This window comes from Callithrix jacchus, chromosome 3, assembly GCF_049354715.1.
Source record: "Callithrix jacchus isolate 240 chromosome 3, calJac240_pri, whole genome shotgun sequence".
NCBI lineage: Eukaryota > Metazoa > Chordata > Mammalia > Primates > Cebidae > Callithrix > Callithrix jacchus.
Genome location: NC_133504.1, coordinates 6,638,266 through 6,654,515, shown reverse-complemented (window position 1 = coordinate 6,654,515; position 16,250 = coordinate 6,638,266). Strand labels below are relative to the sequence as shown.

The 16,250-nt window shown below is 46.4% G+C and overlaps 1 protein-coding gene across 20 annotated transcripts in view; it reads right to left on the bottom strand.

Moving 5' to 3' along the window:
• Positions 1-13,067: 13,067 nt before the first annotated feature.
• Positions 13,068-16,250, bottom strand: part of ACSL1 (acyl-CoA synthetase long chain family member 1) — a 72,894-nt gene continuing 69,711 nt past the window's right edge. For 19 of the 20 annotated variants that reach the window (XM_035292329.3, XM_035292328.3, XM_054252641.2 and 16 more), the window contains 3 exons: positions 15,264-15,365; positions 15,080-15,151; positions 13,068-14,724 (listed from right to left, as the gene is read on the bottom strand). In XM_035292329.3, the coding sequence (XP_035148220.2) occupies positions 14,584-14,724; positions 15,080-15,151; positions 15,264-15,365 (315 nt within the window). In that variant the 3' untranslated portion in view covers positions 13,068-14,583. The remainder of the gene's footprint in view (positions 14,725-15,079; positions 15,152-15,263; positions 15,366-16,250) is intronic. The other variant, NM_001257202.1, reaches the window with a different exon arrangement.

Genomic DNA, 16,250 nt, shown 5'->3' with positions numbered 1-16,250 from the left:
ACTTGGTGCCACAGAACTGTAAATTCAAAAACGGTTAAAATGCCAAATTTAGTTATGAATATTTTACGACGAAAAAATGTTACCTTTCATGTGTATGAAAGACTAAGATGTGTAATGTAAGGATAGAAACAAACATCCGTGTGACCAGCACTGCATTGGGGCTATGAATCATTATATATAACTCTTCGGTACCCCTCTGAATGGCACCTTCCTCCTCCAAAGAATAACCACTCTTCTGATTTTATGTGTATCATTCTTATGCTTTTCTACTTTGATATATCCCCTAAATAATGTATTGATTATTGTATGTTTCTAGACTTTTTATATTTGGTAGGTATTCTTCAAGTGCCTTTTCTTACTAAAGCTATTAATTTATTTTTTATTTTTCCATAAGTTATTGGGGTGCAGGAGGCATTTGGTTACATGAATAAGTTTTTTTTTTTTGAGACAGAGTCTTGCTCTGTTGCCAGGCGCCAGCCTAGAGGGCAGTGGTGCAATCTCAGCTCACTGCAACCTCTGCCTCCCGAGTTCAAGCAATTCTCCTGCTTCAGCCTCCTGCGTAGCTGGGACTACAGGTGCATGTCATCAGGCCCACCTAATTTTTGTATTTTAGTAGAAACAGGGTTTCACTACGTTGGCCAGGATGGTCTCGATCTCTTGACCTTGTGATCCACCCACCTTGGCCTCCCAAAGTGCTGGGATTACAGGCGTGAGCCACTGCGACTGGCCTACATGAGTAAGTTCTTTAGTGGTGACTTTTGAGATCCTGGTGTACCCATCACCCGAAAAGAATACACTGTAGTAGTATATATGTTGTCTTTCATCCCTCACCCCTCTTCCACTCTTTCCGCGGAGTCCCCAAAGTCCATTGTATTATTTTTATGCCTTTGAGCCCTTATAAAAGCTATTACTGTTAGATGTGTCCACACTGTACCTACATCCGATGTAGCTGCAGTTCATGTTCAGTCTTTGGAATGAATAAGTAAATATGCCATATATTTTTTTTTTTTTTTTGAAACAGAGTTTCGCTCTTGTTACCCAGGCTGGAGTGCAATGGCGCGATCTCGGCTCACCGCAACCTCCGCCTCCTGGGTTCAGGCAATTCTCCTCCCTCAGCCTCCCGAGTAGGTGGGATTACAGGCACGCGCCACCATGCCCAGCTAATTTTTTGTATTTTTAGTAGAGACGGGGTTTCACCATGTTGACCAGGATGGTCTCGATGTCTTGACCTCGTGATCCACCCACCTCGGCCTCCCAAAGTGCTGGGATTACAGGCGTGAGCCACCGCGCCCGGCCCTCATATTTCATTTTGTGTGTGATCTTGTGTGTGGATACATCAGTTGTTTGTAGGACTGTGCTGTTATCAACAGTGCAGCACTGAACATTCTTGCAGGAGGCTTGCAAAGGACGTAAGAGTTTCTCTAGGGATAGATTCAGTAGGGATATTCCTGCTACATAGGATATAGACGTTTTCAGCTTTCCATGATAATGCAGTGTTTACACGTTGTAGATGATACAGTTTTCACCCCCCACCCCCACTGGCTCCACATACTATCAATACTCAACATTTTAAAGACTTTTACATTATTTATCTATCCAGTGACTTAAAATGGGTTTCCATATGGGTATCCTGTTGGGTTTTGGTTTGCATTTCTCATAAGTTGATCAACTTTTTATTGTTTATAGGTCATTCCTATTTCCTCCTCAGTGAAATGCTTGTTTACCTGGAAATCATGTGGGCAACTGCCATAGAGGGGAATCACCTGTAAGGTATTGAAGGTAGTTCCTTGTGGGTGGGTAGAAATAGGTTCCTGGAGCCACTAAACGTAGCTGCCCTGAGGAGAGTGAAAAGCTCCATTTCCTGAAGGGGTTCAGCACTCTGGGTGGGAATAACAAAAGCTCAACCCAAATACCTTTAAATCATGAAAGCAAGTCAGGAGCATGCACCACTGAAAAGTGCGGAGGCAGAACGAGCGTCCAGCTGAGTCGGATGGAAAGGTTTGAGGAGCCAGCAGGGCCCTGTGTCCTTTTGCTTGCCCACCTCGTACATTGACTTTTCCTCGGCTGGGTCTTCTCTTTTCCCACCCTTCCTTCCGGATTTACCAAGCACTTCTGATGCAGGCGTTGTCTTAAGTGGTCATGTAATCCTCTCAATCACCCTATGCAGTGGGCACTGTAACCCCGCGTCTCCGCGGAGGATCCCAGGGAGCAGTCCCACTGACAGGAAGCAGTGCTGCCCGTGTGAGCTCCTGGGAGCCTGGTCCAGAGCTTGAAACCCGGCAGCCTTTCCAAGTCTGTCTGAATTCTACCGTTCAGAGAAAGAGACTTCCTATCTCCCAGCCTTCCCAGAAAAAGGGCTGCCACACCTACCTGCATTAGGGTTCTCCAGAGAAGCAGAACCAATGTACATATGGGGACAGCGGGGAGAGATTTTAAGAACTGGTTCATGTGAATGTGGAGGCCGGCCAGTCTGAAATCTCTAGGAACAGGCCCATAGGCTGGAAATTCAGGTAAGTTACGTTGCCATCATGTGTCCAAAATCCACAAAGCAGGCCAAGCAGCCTGGAAACTCAGGCAGTGTCTGTGTTGCACGATTGAGGAGAATTCCTTCTTCAGGAAACCTCAGTCTTAAGGCCTTCAACAGATCGTGTGAGTCCCACCCACTTTATGGAGGGTAATGTGCTTCAGTGCAAGCCTACTGATTTAAACAGTAATCACGCCTAAAAAAAATGCCTTCCTGGCAATCCCTAGACTGGCATTTAAGCAAACAATTGGGCACCATAGCATAGCCAAGTTGATACCTCACAGTAAGCATCACACTGCCCCTGAACCAATCCCTGTGGCCAGGGAAACAGAATATACTCATTAGCTTCCTGGGACCACCTGGATTCCCGCTGGAACTGGAGTGGCAGGTAGGGGGCTATAAATTGGGAAGGGGGGACATGGATGCCGCAAAGACAGATAAATCCATGACGGAAACTTGCCCAGGGTGTTAGAGCTGGAATTACAGTGCACTTCTGCCTTTGCTCCATGCTGCTTCTCCAGTTAGACTGAGCCTAGAGCAGTGACTGTCTGCTTGGGTGAGGGGAGGGCAGAGGGAAAGAGGGAGACCAGGACGCCTGGGGCAGGGTAACCTGATAAAGCCAGGGGATGCTATCACAGGAAGGAGACTCCCAGGGTGCTCTGGGCAGAGGTGGCGTGAGAGTCCTACCTGCGATTCTGACCCAGAATAGCCATCCCAGAGTTTCTGTCGTGATTTGTGTCATTGAGGATGGAAGCCCCAGCATCTCTGTGAGCTTCTAGATATGGAGAGCCAGGTAGGGAGCCTGGTTTGGGGTGGCAGGAAGAGAACACAAAGGCTCATCAAAAGGCTCGATAAAAAATGTGGGGCTAGAGGCTGGCCATAGGGGAGAAGGATCTGTAGAGGGGAGAGGAGGTGCCCAGCAGATTCGAGCCGATCAATAAACTCCCCACAAGGAGAATGGCGGGTAACTGTAGGGAAGCCATGGCCCGTATTTTTCATTATAAGATGGTGCCCGTGTTGTGCTGGTCTCTTTCCACCAGTGAACCGTTAGTAAAGTTTGCTAAACTCCACAGCCTTGTGCTTCTAAGGGGCAGTGAGGAAGGAAGGATCCTTACAGAGGGCAGGAGAGGGCCTCTCCACCCAGGAATGTCAGGCAGCCAGCAGATGACGCTCAGGCAGTTGTTAAACTGTTTCTCTAAAATAGTAATTGGTCACAGCCAGTACCAGGGAAACTCAGTTTCCCAATAGAAAACATCTGAAGCTGGTGATGAGCAGCTTCCTGATAAGATCTCAGGATCTGGGTGAGTGAGCTCAAGCATACGCACTGAGGCAAAATGATGGAGTTTAATTAGTAGATGGGAGAACACCTCAAGTGAGCATATGCACAACTTCAGTAAACACACTGCGTTTGTGGCCCCTCCCAAGTGCTGGCAGGCCACAGCGCATCAGGACAGCCCACCCATGGGAACAATCGGGAGAGGTGACACCACCCCCTCCCCCTCAAAGGATGCTAACATACGAGACCCCGAGCCGAAGGTCTCACAGCACACTTGAATCTCTCATGTCCCCACTCGGCCCTCTTCCAAGTGTACTTTTCTTCCTTTTGTTTGTGCTCTAAAAGTTTTTAATAAACTTTCACTCGGGCTCTAAAAGTTGGCTCTGTCTCTCACTCTGCCTTATGCTCCTTGGTCAAATTCCTCTGAGGAAGCAAGAACTGAGGTTGCTGCAGACCTGTGTGAATTCGCTGCTGTTAAGAAGACAGTCAGGGTGGGGTGGAGCATGCTTGTTGGGAGGGACGGGCTAGAAACACAGGAGTAGAGGTAGGGTGGTCAGGGTCCTAGAGGTGACCTGGAGCAATGTGAGCAACTGCAAGGAACTTCACAGACACCAGAGGACCAGAGGCTCAGGATGCTGGAGGACACCTTGGCGGCGGGTCCTTAAGTTATATTATATGCTTTCATATTTAGGAGATGGAAAAAAACTATTGCTTTTATTATGCAAACTACAGAAAATAAAGAACCACAAAACATTTGGGAGGCTTGGGATATACTGAGCGCTTGGGCCTGGACACTTCCTTGTGGAAATACGTCTTCCCTGTGGTGGGGGTTGACATACATATGAGTTCCACGTTTTGGGATTGCTAGTTTGATTTTGATTGATTGATTGGATTGGTTGAGACAAGGGTCTCTCTTTGTTGTCCAGGCTGGAGTGCTGTGGTGATCTCATAGCTCACTACAGTCTCACATTCCTGGGCTTAAGCAATCCTCCTGCCTCAGCCTCCCGAGTAGCTGGGACTACAGGCACACCCACCAGGCCTTGCTAAATTTTTTTTTTGTGTGTGAGATAAGTTTCACTGGTTGCCCAGACTAGGGTATAATGTCACAATCTCGGCTCACCGCAACCTCTGCCTCCTGGGTTCAAGTGATTCTCCTGCCTTAGCCTCCCAAGTAGCTGGGGTTACAAGCATATGCGCTGCCATGTTTCGCTAATTTTGTATTTTTAGTAGAGACAAGGTTTCTCCATGTTGGTCAGGCTGGTCTCAAACTCCCAACCTCAGGTGATCCACCGGCCTCGGCCTCCCAAAGTGCTGGGATTACAGGTGTGAGCCACTGCATCCAGCCTAATTTTTCTATTTTTCGTAGAGACAGGGTTTTGCCATGTTGCCCAGGCTGGTCTCAAACTCCTGAGCTCAAGAGATCTGCCCACCTCTGCCTCCCAAAGTGCTGGGATGACAGGCGTTGGCCACCACGCCCGGCCTCATTAGTTTGATTTTTATTTAAGTGAGAGTATTATTTTCTATCTTACAGGATTATTATGAAGAGAAGAATATAGAAGCCCCTTGATACACAGAGGCGGTGCCATTTCTTACTGGACTCTGCTTTTCTCTAGGGAGCTTTTCTGCTGAGTTTTCTGTTCATCACTGGGTCCACCAGGGGGCAGATGAAGGAAGGGCCTGGAGACTTGGCGATGTCGGAGCACAGAGCTCCTCACTTTCAGACATAAATATTGCTTCAAAGTCAGCCGAAGATGAACAGACATTTTAACTGCCCTTGCTTAACCCATCTCCCCTTTCTTCCACAATTCATCCAATCCGTTCCTGTCAATTTCCCCTAAGGCAGAGCATGATTTTCTATGCTGGAGAGGAAAGGAACTGATGTCTCAAACTTTCCCACTTTCTTAGATAATCTCCTTGAGCACTTTCTAATTAGTGAGTACACAGGAATATCTCAGGCAGCTTGAGTTTAATGAAGCTGTTATCTGTTTTAAGCAGACCCATCGCTCAACCTCTGTAACTATGACACCGCAAAACGGTCTTAACACGTCCCAGGAGGGCAGGGGTTGGGCAGCAGAAGAGGACACTTTCTCTTGGATGTTCCCTTTGAGAAAAGAGGGAATATGTATTTTGACTATACGTGGTTCCATGGCAAAAAAAAAAAAAAGAAAAGAAAAAAAGTAAAAGAAAGAGGAAATAAAATCCGGAAAGGAAGTGCTCCTAGGCTTTTACAGTAAGAGGGCAAAAAGATTTTTTGTAGCAAACCACAATGACATTGGATCCCTTCCTATGTCATGGTTTTCAACATTTCCTGGGTGCGTTATCCGCTGCTGAACTTATTTGCTGCATAACTAATGCTGTTTCACTTTTTCCAGACCTAACTGGCACTGCTCCTACCCAAGCTGCGATCACACGGCTAAAAAGGTCTGGCCAGTGTATCGTGACCGTGCCATGTCACATGCTTCAGATTCCATTCTCAGCTCCCCCAAGGGCCAGGAGAGGCTGGTGCTGGGATCCTGGCAGGGGCATGCTAGCAAAATTCAGGATTTCTTTAGCCAAGGAGTGGCAGACTTCCAACCTGCATAAGAAATAATTTAATAACTGAACCAGATGTAAAAGAAACCAAGTGAGCATATAACCTGAGAAAAAGTGTTTTAAGGAAATAGGAAAGAAAAATAAGAAAAGAAATAAAATGTCTACTGTAGAGTCTCGTGTTCAGAACTCTCCCTCAAGCTGTGGTTGGAAAAGAATTTTCTGAAACAAGTTTTCATCTCTGGAATGAACTTGCTCACTCCGACACACTTTAGTTGCCCTGGAAATACCCACAGCTGGGAGGCTGACCTTGCTCAGCCAGTGTCCTGACCTCAGGAACCCTTATGCTCAGGCAAGAATGGAGTCAGCAGATGGTAGCTGGCAGACATGCTTCCCAGGTGACGCAGAATTGTTCTTCTAGAACCTGCTCTAGAGCAAAACCTCTGGCTGCAGCCCCGCACCTCACAGACCAGCTCTCACCCCTTTGACCTTGTGGTTGAGCATAAAGATCATTATCACCCAGGCCACAACATGCTCTTTATTTCCTGGGCTTAGAGAATCCCTTAGAAGGCTTCTAAGGGACGTGCCATCTCCAATCCCGTGGGAGCAGCCGGCCAGGGTGAGACTGTGCTCTGGCGAGGGAGGCCAGTCTGTGCAAAGGCTTTGCAGTGAGCAAAAGCAGGATGTGCTTTGGAACAGAGCTGGGGAAGTGGCACGAAGCGAGGCCAGGGAGGCAAGCAGGGGCCCTCTGGTCCCTCACTCCTCAGAGTGCAGCACAAAGACTGGCAGCACTGGTGTTAGGGAAGCTTGTTAGAAATGCAGAATTGCAGATTTATTGAATCCAAATCTTCCATGTTAAGATCCCCAGGTGGCTGGACAAGGTGATTCGTGCCTATAATCCCAGCACTTTAGGAGGCTGAGGCAGGAGGATCACTTGAGCTCAGGAGTTTGAGATCAGCTTGGGCAATATGGTGAGACTCTGTTTCTACAAAAAATCAACAAATTAGCTGGGGATGTGTGGTCCCAGCTACTTGGGAGGCTAAGGCAAGAGCATCCTTAAGCCTGGGGTGTCAAGGCTGCAGTGAGCTGTGATCACACCACATACTCCAGCCTGGGCAACGGAGCAAGACTCTGTCTCAAAAAATCCTCAGGTGATTGGATGCATAGTGGATTTCAAGAAGCCCTCCTTGCTCCATTAAGCAGTTCAGACTAGAGAACAATAGGAAGCCTCTGGACAGTGAAGCAGGAGAATCACATGGTAAGAGTTGTCATGTAGAAAAACCTTTTCTTGCTGCAGAATGTGTAAGGTAGCCGGGACCAATCTAGGCAGCAATGTGGGCGAACTAAGAGGCTGGTGCAATGATCCTGGCGAGACGGGGCCTCTGCCCTAAGGAGCGGGAGTGGGACATTGGGAGAGGGGGCCATATCTGGTAGCCAATATGAGACAGCAGTGGCAGGAACGGTGGCTGAGGCTGCCTGGAGTGGCCTTGGAGCTTCTCTCAAATGCGTGGCCCACTGACAGCTGGGCCCGGGTGGGGCCCAGGCGCTGGCGGCAGCACAGCAGGGTGGGGAAAGCAGTATCAGTGGGTGTGGGAACCCAAGAGCCTCCAAAACCAGAGTCCCTCTGTGTCTGCACACGTCTCCTGGTGCAGAATGTGAGCAAACTGGTTTTCACATACGCTCAGTGTCTCCCATTCAATGCACGGTGCTTCACTGTTCCTGCAGCTTGGCTCGAGTCGGTACTTCTGTTGCTCACCCTCCAATGTGAACAGGCCCCATGCAAAGCAGGAAGGCTGCCCAGAGTTCTTGGGAAATACTGCAGCTTTATTATTCAGCAAGGACAATTTTGGTCAGAGAAATCTGACAGTCAAAACCACTTCCTTTACCTGATAAAAGTCTCAATAAAAAAGAGTGACTAAGAACTTCCATGCAAAATATGTTTATGAAAAGTCCTGTTTTAGGCCGAGAATAGAATCCCTCTGCAGCTGAAGAACACTGCTTGGAAACACGTTCCTTCAGCAAGACTTCCGCCTTTGGAGCAAGTCAACCATGCAAAGGAGTTGAGTCCAAAAGAAAACTCTAGATCTGTTTATGCCAAACATTGAATAATAAATAAGATGGGAAAATTTCCCTAATTACCCTTGCTGAGTAAAGAAGTGAATTTCATATGAACCAGCACATCCCGAGGTGTCCACTGCAGGGTGCAGTGGTGAAGAGTCCGCCAGGGTAGGGCACTGGGTTGGGGAGTCCCTTCTGCAGGCTCCAGAATAAGCTGGAGTGGAGGATTCTCAGCACTGGGCACCAGCACTGCTCTGCTGACAAGAGTTGGAAGTATTGTCTCTGTCCTGAGAGTTCCCTCCAGTCAGACTCGGGGCTGCAATCACTTTCCATAATAAAAGAGGGGGCTGGAGGCTGAGGAAGGGGAGGGATGCTGTGGGTCTGACCAGCAGTCTAACTGAGCCATGGCCCTGGCCCGTTCTGGTGCTACTGGGACCTTCTGCTCTTCATCCACCTGCTGTGTACCAATGGGGGACAGAGTGCCAGGCTTCTCTTCTGCCTAGGCTGCTTGAAAGGAAATGGCAACTAGAAATATCGACGAAGACATAAAAAGGAAATTCCAGAGTCCCGGGCATTTATCTTTCTTTACCTGATGGCATGACTAAGCTGGAACCATAAACAGGTATAATTACAACGGAAAGTTTAGCTGAGGATTGGTAACTTAAGAAAACTTACTCAACAGCAATTAGGCACTCAGGAAGCTCAAGGCATTGGGCTTTGCATCAGAGGGGAAGGAACAGCAAAAAGGTTATTCAAGCACTCAGAGGCCTTGCGAGTCAGAAACTCCAGCTCCACTTCCTAAGACATCTGCACTTGGACAAAATAGCTGATCCCTCCAAGTCATTTCTCATCCATAACAGGGAGGTAATGCTTAACTGAAAAAACAGAAGTATCCAGAGAGTTCCCTCATCTTTCCACCCCAGGCACCACGGGTCTACTCTACAACTAACCCACATTGCCAAGTCTTCCCCTGTGGTATTGGAAGAGGAATGGCCAATCTTGCCATTAACCTTCAGTTCTAACCCTCCCCACTTTTCAGGCTAGCCCTTTCCTAGATCATTCTTTCTCTGTTGCTCATGATGCTTTAGACACGTGGGCTTCCTTTCAGTTCCTTGAATAGATTAAGCTTTTTCTCACCCCAGAGCCTTTGCACCCACTACTTTTTTGTTGGAAAATGTTTCCCCCAGAGGTTTGCAAGGCTTTCTGTTCATTCTTTGGGTTATCACCCCAAATGTCACTTCCTCAGAGACCTTTTCCTGATAACATTTAAAAATGGGCACTGTCAGTACAACTGCTTTCTTCAAAGCGTCCATCACAATCTGCATTATTCGTTTTCCTGTCAGTTACCTCTCTCCCCCGCTTAGGAAGTAAGCCTCCCGAGGGCAAGGATCCTGTCTGCCGCACCCGAGGGCAAGGATCCTGTCTGCCGCACTGACTGCTGTACCTCCACAGCATACGGTGGTTCCTGGCACTTAGCTGACGGGAAATACATCATTATGGACTGATCACCCACCTAACTGGGGTTTTAAATGAGAGCATAAGTAAAGAGTACAGCATAGCATACTGCCCGTTAGCAAATCCACAATACCTGTGGCTATTATCTCCATGGGCTGGTGATTCTTGGAAGTTCTAGGGAATCACGTGAACCTACCAAACGTCTGTGACTCATGCATATTTTCTTCCTAACACAGAATATCTGTTTTTTGAGACAGGTTATTGCACTGTTACCCAGGCTGGAGTGCAGTGGCAGATCATAGCTCACTGTACCCTCGACCACCTGGGCTCAAGGAATCCACCCACCTCAGCCTCCCAAGTAGCTGGGACTACAGGTGACCACCACCATGCCTAATTGTTTTATTTTCTGTAGAGATGAGGTCTCGTTGTATTGCCCAGCCTGGTCTCAAATTCCTGAGGGCAAGCAGTCCTCCTGCCTCGGCTTCCCAAAGTGCTGGGATTACAGGCCTGTGCCACTGCACCTCGTGAGTGGTGTCTCTATTAAGTTTTCCATCCTTGATGGATTTGGGGTTTCATTTTTGATAAGTCATAAAACCAGAATAAAACTCTGGGAAGTTGCATTAAGCTCGGCTGGGGCAAGGAAAAGCCATTAGATGGGAATCAAAACCATTTGTACTGAAGCTTGAGGTAGAGCTGTTGGCACCAAGCAGTCCAGGCCTTGTCAGGAAGTTCAGTGCCAAAAATAGACAAGAAGGACAGCAATCCACAGCATGAGGTTCAGAGTTCAGTCTCTGGAGGCAGATGGCTGAGGACAGCAATCCACAGCATGAGGTTCAGAGTTCAGTCTCTGGCTCAAAAGTTTGTAAGTATAAAATGGGTAATCTATGTAAAATATTCCTGGTGTGCAGCAACACATTTAAATTATTCCAGTAATCTACAAACAGGGAGTGGGACAAAAGTATTTAACTAGCACATGCCAAACAGATTAAAAATAAATTGCTTTCTGAGTTTACATGTAAAAATAAGGGTATGGGAGAGATGGGGTCTGGGAGGGTCCCTGGTGAGCTCTGAGGGGAGCAGGGGTGCTCTTGCCAGGCCCCCACCTCCCCTTGGGCCTCCTGATTCAGGCTCTACTGGAGATTTCAGCTCTCAGGGAAGTTCCGGAAGGAAGTGGTATTAGCACGCCAGGGGCCAGGATGGAAGCAAGGACTGCCACACAGCCAGGCAAACAACCGTCTTGGAATCAATCATACTTTCTCTTTTCTGTTCTGGCTGGAGAGAGACCACCAGGCTTTTGAGTTGGTTTTGATTTTGGGGAAGAAGCACCATCACATCTCTAGTGCTGCTGAGGAGGCACTGAACCCAAGCAGGGCAGTGAAAATTAAGAATTAAAAATAGTGTTTAGGGATTAATATCTAGAATATATAGAGAACTCCTACAGTTCAATAACATAAAAACCCCAAGCAACTGAGTTTTTAAAAATGGGCAGAGGATTTGAATAGACATTTCTCCAAAGAAGACAGACCCAATGGTAATCAAGTATGTGAAAAGATGCTCATCAGGGAAATGCAAATCCAAACCATCAGGACACAACACTGCACACTCAGGATGGCTCCTACTGACAGTAACAGAAAACAGGTGTTAGTGAGGATGTGGGGAAACCGGAACCTCGGGCTCTCCTGGTGGAAATGTCAAATGATATAGTTGGTGTGGAAAACAATATGGCATTTTCTAAGAAAAAAAATTAAACAGAATTACCATATGATGCAGCAATTCTACTTCAGGGTATATGCACAAAAGAACTGAAAGCAGGGACTCCAACCAAACGGTACATTAGTGTTCCCAGCAGCATATTCACAACAGCCAGAGGGTAAGAACAAGTGTCTATGGATGGATGAGGGGATAAATGAAACGTGGCGTATACAGACAATGGAATCGTATGCAGCCTTGCAAAGGAAGGAAATGCTGACATGCTACAACATGGGTGAGCCTTGCGGACACTGTGCTGAATGAAATAACCAGTCACAAAAGACGTATGATTCCACTTACAAGAGATACCTAGAGTAGCTGATTTAATACAAACAGAAAGTGTGGTGGCTGCCAGGTTAGTGGGAGGGGAGGATGGGGAGTTGTCATTTAACGGGTACAGTTTGGCAAGATGAAGAGCTTCTGCAGCTGGATGGTACTGACGACACACAGCAGCACGGACGTCCAGAATGCCAGTGAACTGTACACTGAAAAATGGTGACGATGCTAACTTTATGTGTATTTCGCCGTGATTTGAAAACAGCCTAGTGTTTATTATCAACCTCACTGCAAGAGGAGCTTTGTGCACAGTTTCAAGTATTTGTTCAAAAGGTCTATTTAATGAACATCTATTAGTTTCTAAGCCCCATGTTCAGTGCTAAGGGAGCAGGAGGAAAAGCAAGGTCTTAAGAACCTCACAGTTCATCAGGAGAGAAGAGGAGGAAGGGAAGCTGAGAAAAGACATGAGAAAGATCTTCATTTAAAACAGTTCTTTTAAGAGGCAGGCTGGACTCGTCTTGGGCTCAAGGGATCCTCCTGCCTCAGCCTCCCACGTAGCTGTGACTACAGGTGCATGGCCCTGCCCCAGCTAAGATAAAGATCGTAATAAAAGTGGAAGGATGGACTGGAAGCTCCACCACAGAGAGTATGTGCACAGGGCTCGATGTGCACATCATCACGCCAAACACAGAATGTAAGCGAGGAAACTAGATTTAAACACAACAGCCTTGGCAGAAATTGCGGGGTTGATTCATTAAATACCTGTGGAAAAGAAAATTTTTAAAATAGTAACAGAAGGAATAGGGTAGAGATAGAGGAAACGAAACAGGAAAAAGTTGGCTGCCATAAAGTGACATCTAAAGTAGTTCTACAGTAAGAGAATGACTGAAACTGCTAAAATGAAATCGTGGAATTAAACGCACCGCAGAATCACCAGTTGCAGCCAGCGCTGCCTGAAACGTATTTTCCAGCAAGGAAGCTGCATTTTCAGGACCTTCTCTGTTATTCACAGTCAGGACTTTTGCCACACACACCTGGTGGGAGGCTAGTGTCTGAGGACAGCTGAGTTAGAAGAGAGTGGCCTAAGAAGAAAAGGAGACAGCTGGAAGGATGCCAGGCCGAGGCCATTCTTGCTCTATGTATACATTACAGGCTGGTCCGAATAGTAAGCGTGACATTACAAAAGATGCTTCACCCACCTGAAATGCAGAAATATTTATTTTGGTTTCCTTCGTTGTTTTTGGAAATTCTGTTTTGGTTTATTAAAAACATAGAAATAGCTAACACTTAAAGCAAACATTCAAAACCCCAAGGTGACAAATTACTGACTTTTTGTGCAATGAAGAATCCATATATGAAGTGAGGCTACCAAATAGTGTTACGACAATGGCAGTTCTTTAGTGCAAGCCCTGCTGTGCCTGTGTACAATACATGTACCCACACATACCCCCAAACAGCTGTTTTCAATGTACAAATGACAGCTTAATTCAGTCAAATGTGGCAAAGACTCACAATAAAGTGAAATGCTGTTAATTTCCCAAATTAACTTAAAAAAATCCCTTGAGAAGTTAATCCCAGGAAATGAACTTTCCAGATTTCTACATCTTAGAATTTTGGCTTGTCACACACATTCCATAGAAATCAGGTAGCATTATAAGAACATTTGTTTATTATTGTCCATTTCACTAAGTACCCAAGTATAGTTACTCCCTTAATATCTTTAAAGAAATGCTTGCCTGAGAGTTGATTTTTTAGGGAAAAAGGCAAGTTAATCCCAACGTGATCTTTTGATATGAAAACCACATTAAAAATCCGTTGGCCATTACACAGAGTGAGTGGTTCAGTGAAGATAAAGTAGACGGTTATTGAGGCGTCACAGTTGAGCATGACTGATCCAGGTAACTTTCTTGAAATGCTTGTCTTCACTGTAGAATCTAAGGCAGATTTTTAAATAACCCCTGAAAAAGGTGGAGCGGGGGAATCAGGCCTGCGGAACAGAGTCCAAGAGCATCCTGCCACGAATGGGAATCCATGCGCTCTGGTGAGCACCCGTTGGCCAGAGGCTCCATATCTGCATGGTTCTGAGCTGCATCTGCCCTTCTGCTTACTGTAAACCTCATGCTCCAACGGAAACCACAGGGACTGGAGAGGAACATGAATTTCATAACCCTTATGAATCAGAAGGGTTTCATGAGTGCCTGTGAGAAGGGACAGTAGCAGGGATTTTAAAAAATCTCTGGTCCGCTTGTGAGGACAGCCAGGACAGGTGTTCTTATTTTTAAAGGGCACACTTCCCTCCGGTGCACTGTTCTCTTCAGAGCAGCAGACAGCCGCAGAATTTGCAGCAAGTAGCAGACATCTCAGAGATAGCAAAGTCCTAACCCCTTGCTTAGAAAAACAGGGAGACAGAAGATTTAAAACCCACCTTTTTAACTGAGGAAGTCTCAAATAACTGAGCACATTTATAGTTTCCCCTTTACAATTGTTAAGGCTCACTTTGGAAAGTGTGTATGACCATAGACATGGTCTGCAACATGAGGTGACTAAGGCAGTGTCCGCTTCCTCTACACTCCCACGAGAAGAACCCCGAACAGACAAGTCAAACACGAGCGCTTCCTTCCCTACGCTGCTGTATTCAAGATTACCAACATGAAGGCCGTCAGCAGGAGAAGAGATCGCGGAGCTGTGCCATTTCCTCTGCCCTTTCTTCTTCACACTAAACCTTGATAGTGGAGTAAAGTTCATCTATCTGCGACCTGAAATAGTTCCGCAGCTCTGGCCTTTTCGCCTTCATTGTTGGAGTCAGAAGGCCATTGTCGATAGAAAACAATTCAGGGTGCAGTGCGATGCCTTTGACCTGCCAATAGACAAGGCAGTTAAGGAGAAAAGAGGACACAGGCCACCAGTCTAAAAAGCACGTCAGCCTGGGAGAAGGCCACCCAGTCCATCCTCTCATTTCAGCCACGCTGAACTTTCTCAGCAAAGGATGGGCATCCTATTCTTAGGACAGGGTTCCAGATCATATTCTGATGTCCAGGAAAAGACAGCACATGCTCTTGACTTAACACCCTCTCCCCTGTCAAACCACTCCGTTTTTCATTCCTCATGTATGTCCTTAGGTCACCCCATATGCTTATATAATCTACCTGTAAAAAATCCTCAAGTGGAAAATTTGTTTTAAAGGAATTCATGCACTCAGAGGAAGGGCATACCTGTTCAAATGGTTTTAGACCAGAATCCTTCCCAAGTCTCACCATGTCTTCAAGGATAGCTTTCTTGACATCCTAATAGGGTGGGAAAAATAAATTACTTCCTCTGTTGGAAGTCCCTGAATATCCACAGGTACGTTTAATGCCAAGTTAAGATGAGGACAGACGGGACCCTTCAGAACCTCACCTTATTTCTGCACAGTTCCTCAAAGGACCCATCCAATCCTCTCTTCCGGGCCCAGGAACATAATGTCTCGATATCTGGTACCACAATTGCAATGAGAAATGCCTTTAACACAGACAAGTGAGTTATTACATAGCTTGATCCAAATGCTCTAAAATAGTGGCTCTTTACTTTTCTGTCTTAGGACCCCTGGGAGAAGATGATGTAAGTTATGACTCATCTCTTCAGAACATACTACTCTCCTCCCCCAGGAGTTCACTAAACGCAACTTAAGAACTCCTGGCTCTAAAATGTGGATGGCATCAGAAATTTTGCAATTATTATTATTATTATTATTATTATTTTTTTTTTGAGATAGAGTTTCACTCTTGCTGCCCAGGCTGGAGTGCAATGGTGTGATCTTGGCTCACTGCAACCTCTGCCTCCTGGGTTCAAGGGATTCTCCTGCCTCAGCCTCCCGAGTAGCTGGGACTACAGGCACGCGCCACCACACCCAGCTAATTTTGCATTTTTTAGTAGGGATGGGGTTTTTCCATGTTGGTGAGGCCAGTCTTGAACTCCTGACCTCAGGTGATCCATCCACCTTGGCTTCCCAAAGTGCTGGAGTTACAGGCATGAGCCACAGCATGCAGCGACAATTAATGTTTTTTTCAAAAAAAAAAAACCACTGGAAAAAAAAAAATCTAACAAACTTCTAATTTGTATTTACATTTGTATACTTATTTTTTAAAAGCAGGGCCAAATAAATAAGGTGATGGATAACAGATAACTGCTTTAAAAAACAGGAAAAATGGGAGCTTGGCTCATGCCTGTAATCCTAGCACTTTAGGAAGCCAAGGCAGGAGAATCACTTGAGGCCAGGAGTTTGAGACCAGCCCGAGCAACACAGTGAGACTCTATTTCGACAAAAAATTTAAAAATCAGCTGGCTGTGGTAGCTGGCACCTGTAATCCCAGCTGCTTGGGAGGCTGAGGTATGAGGATCCCCTTC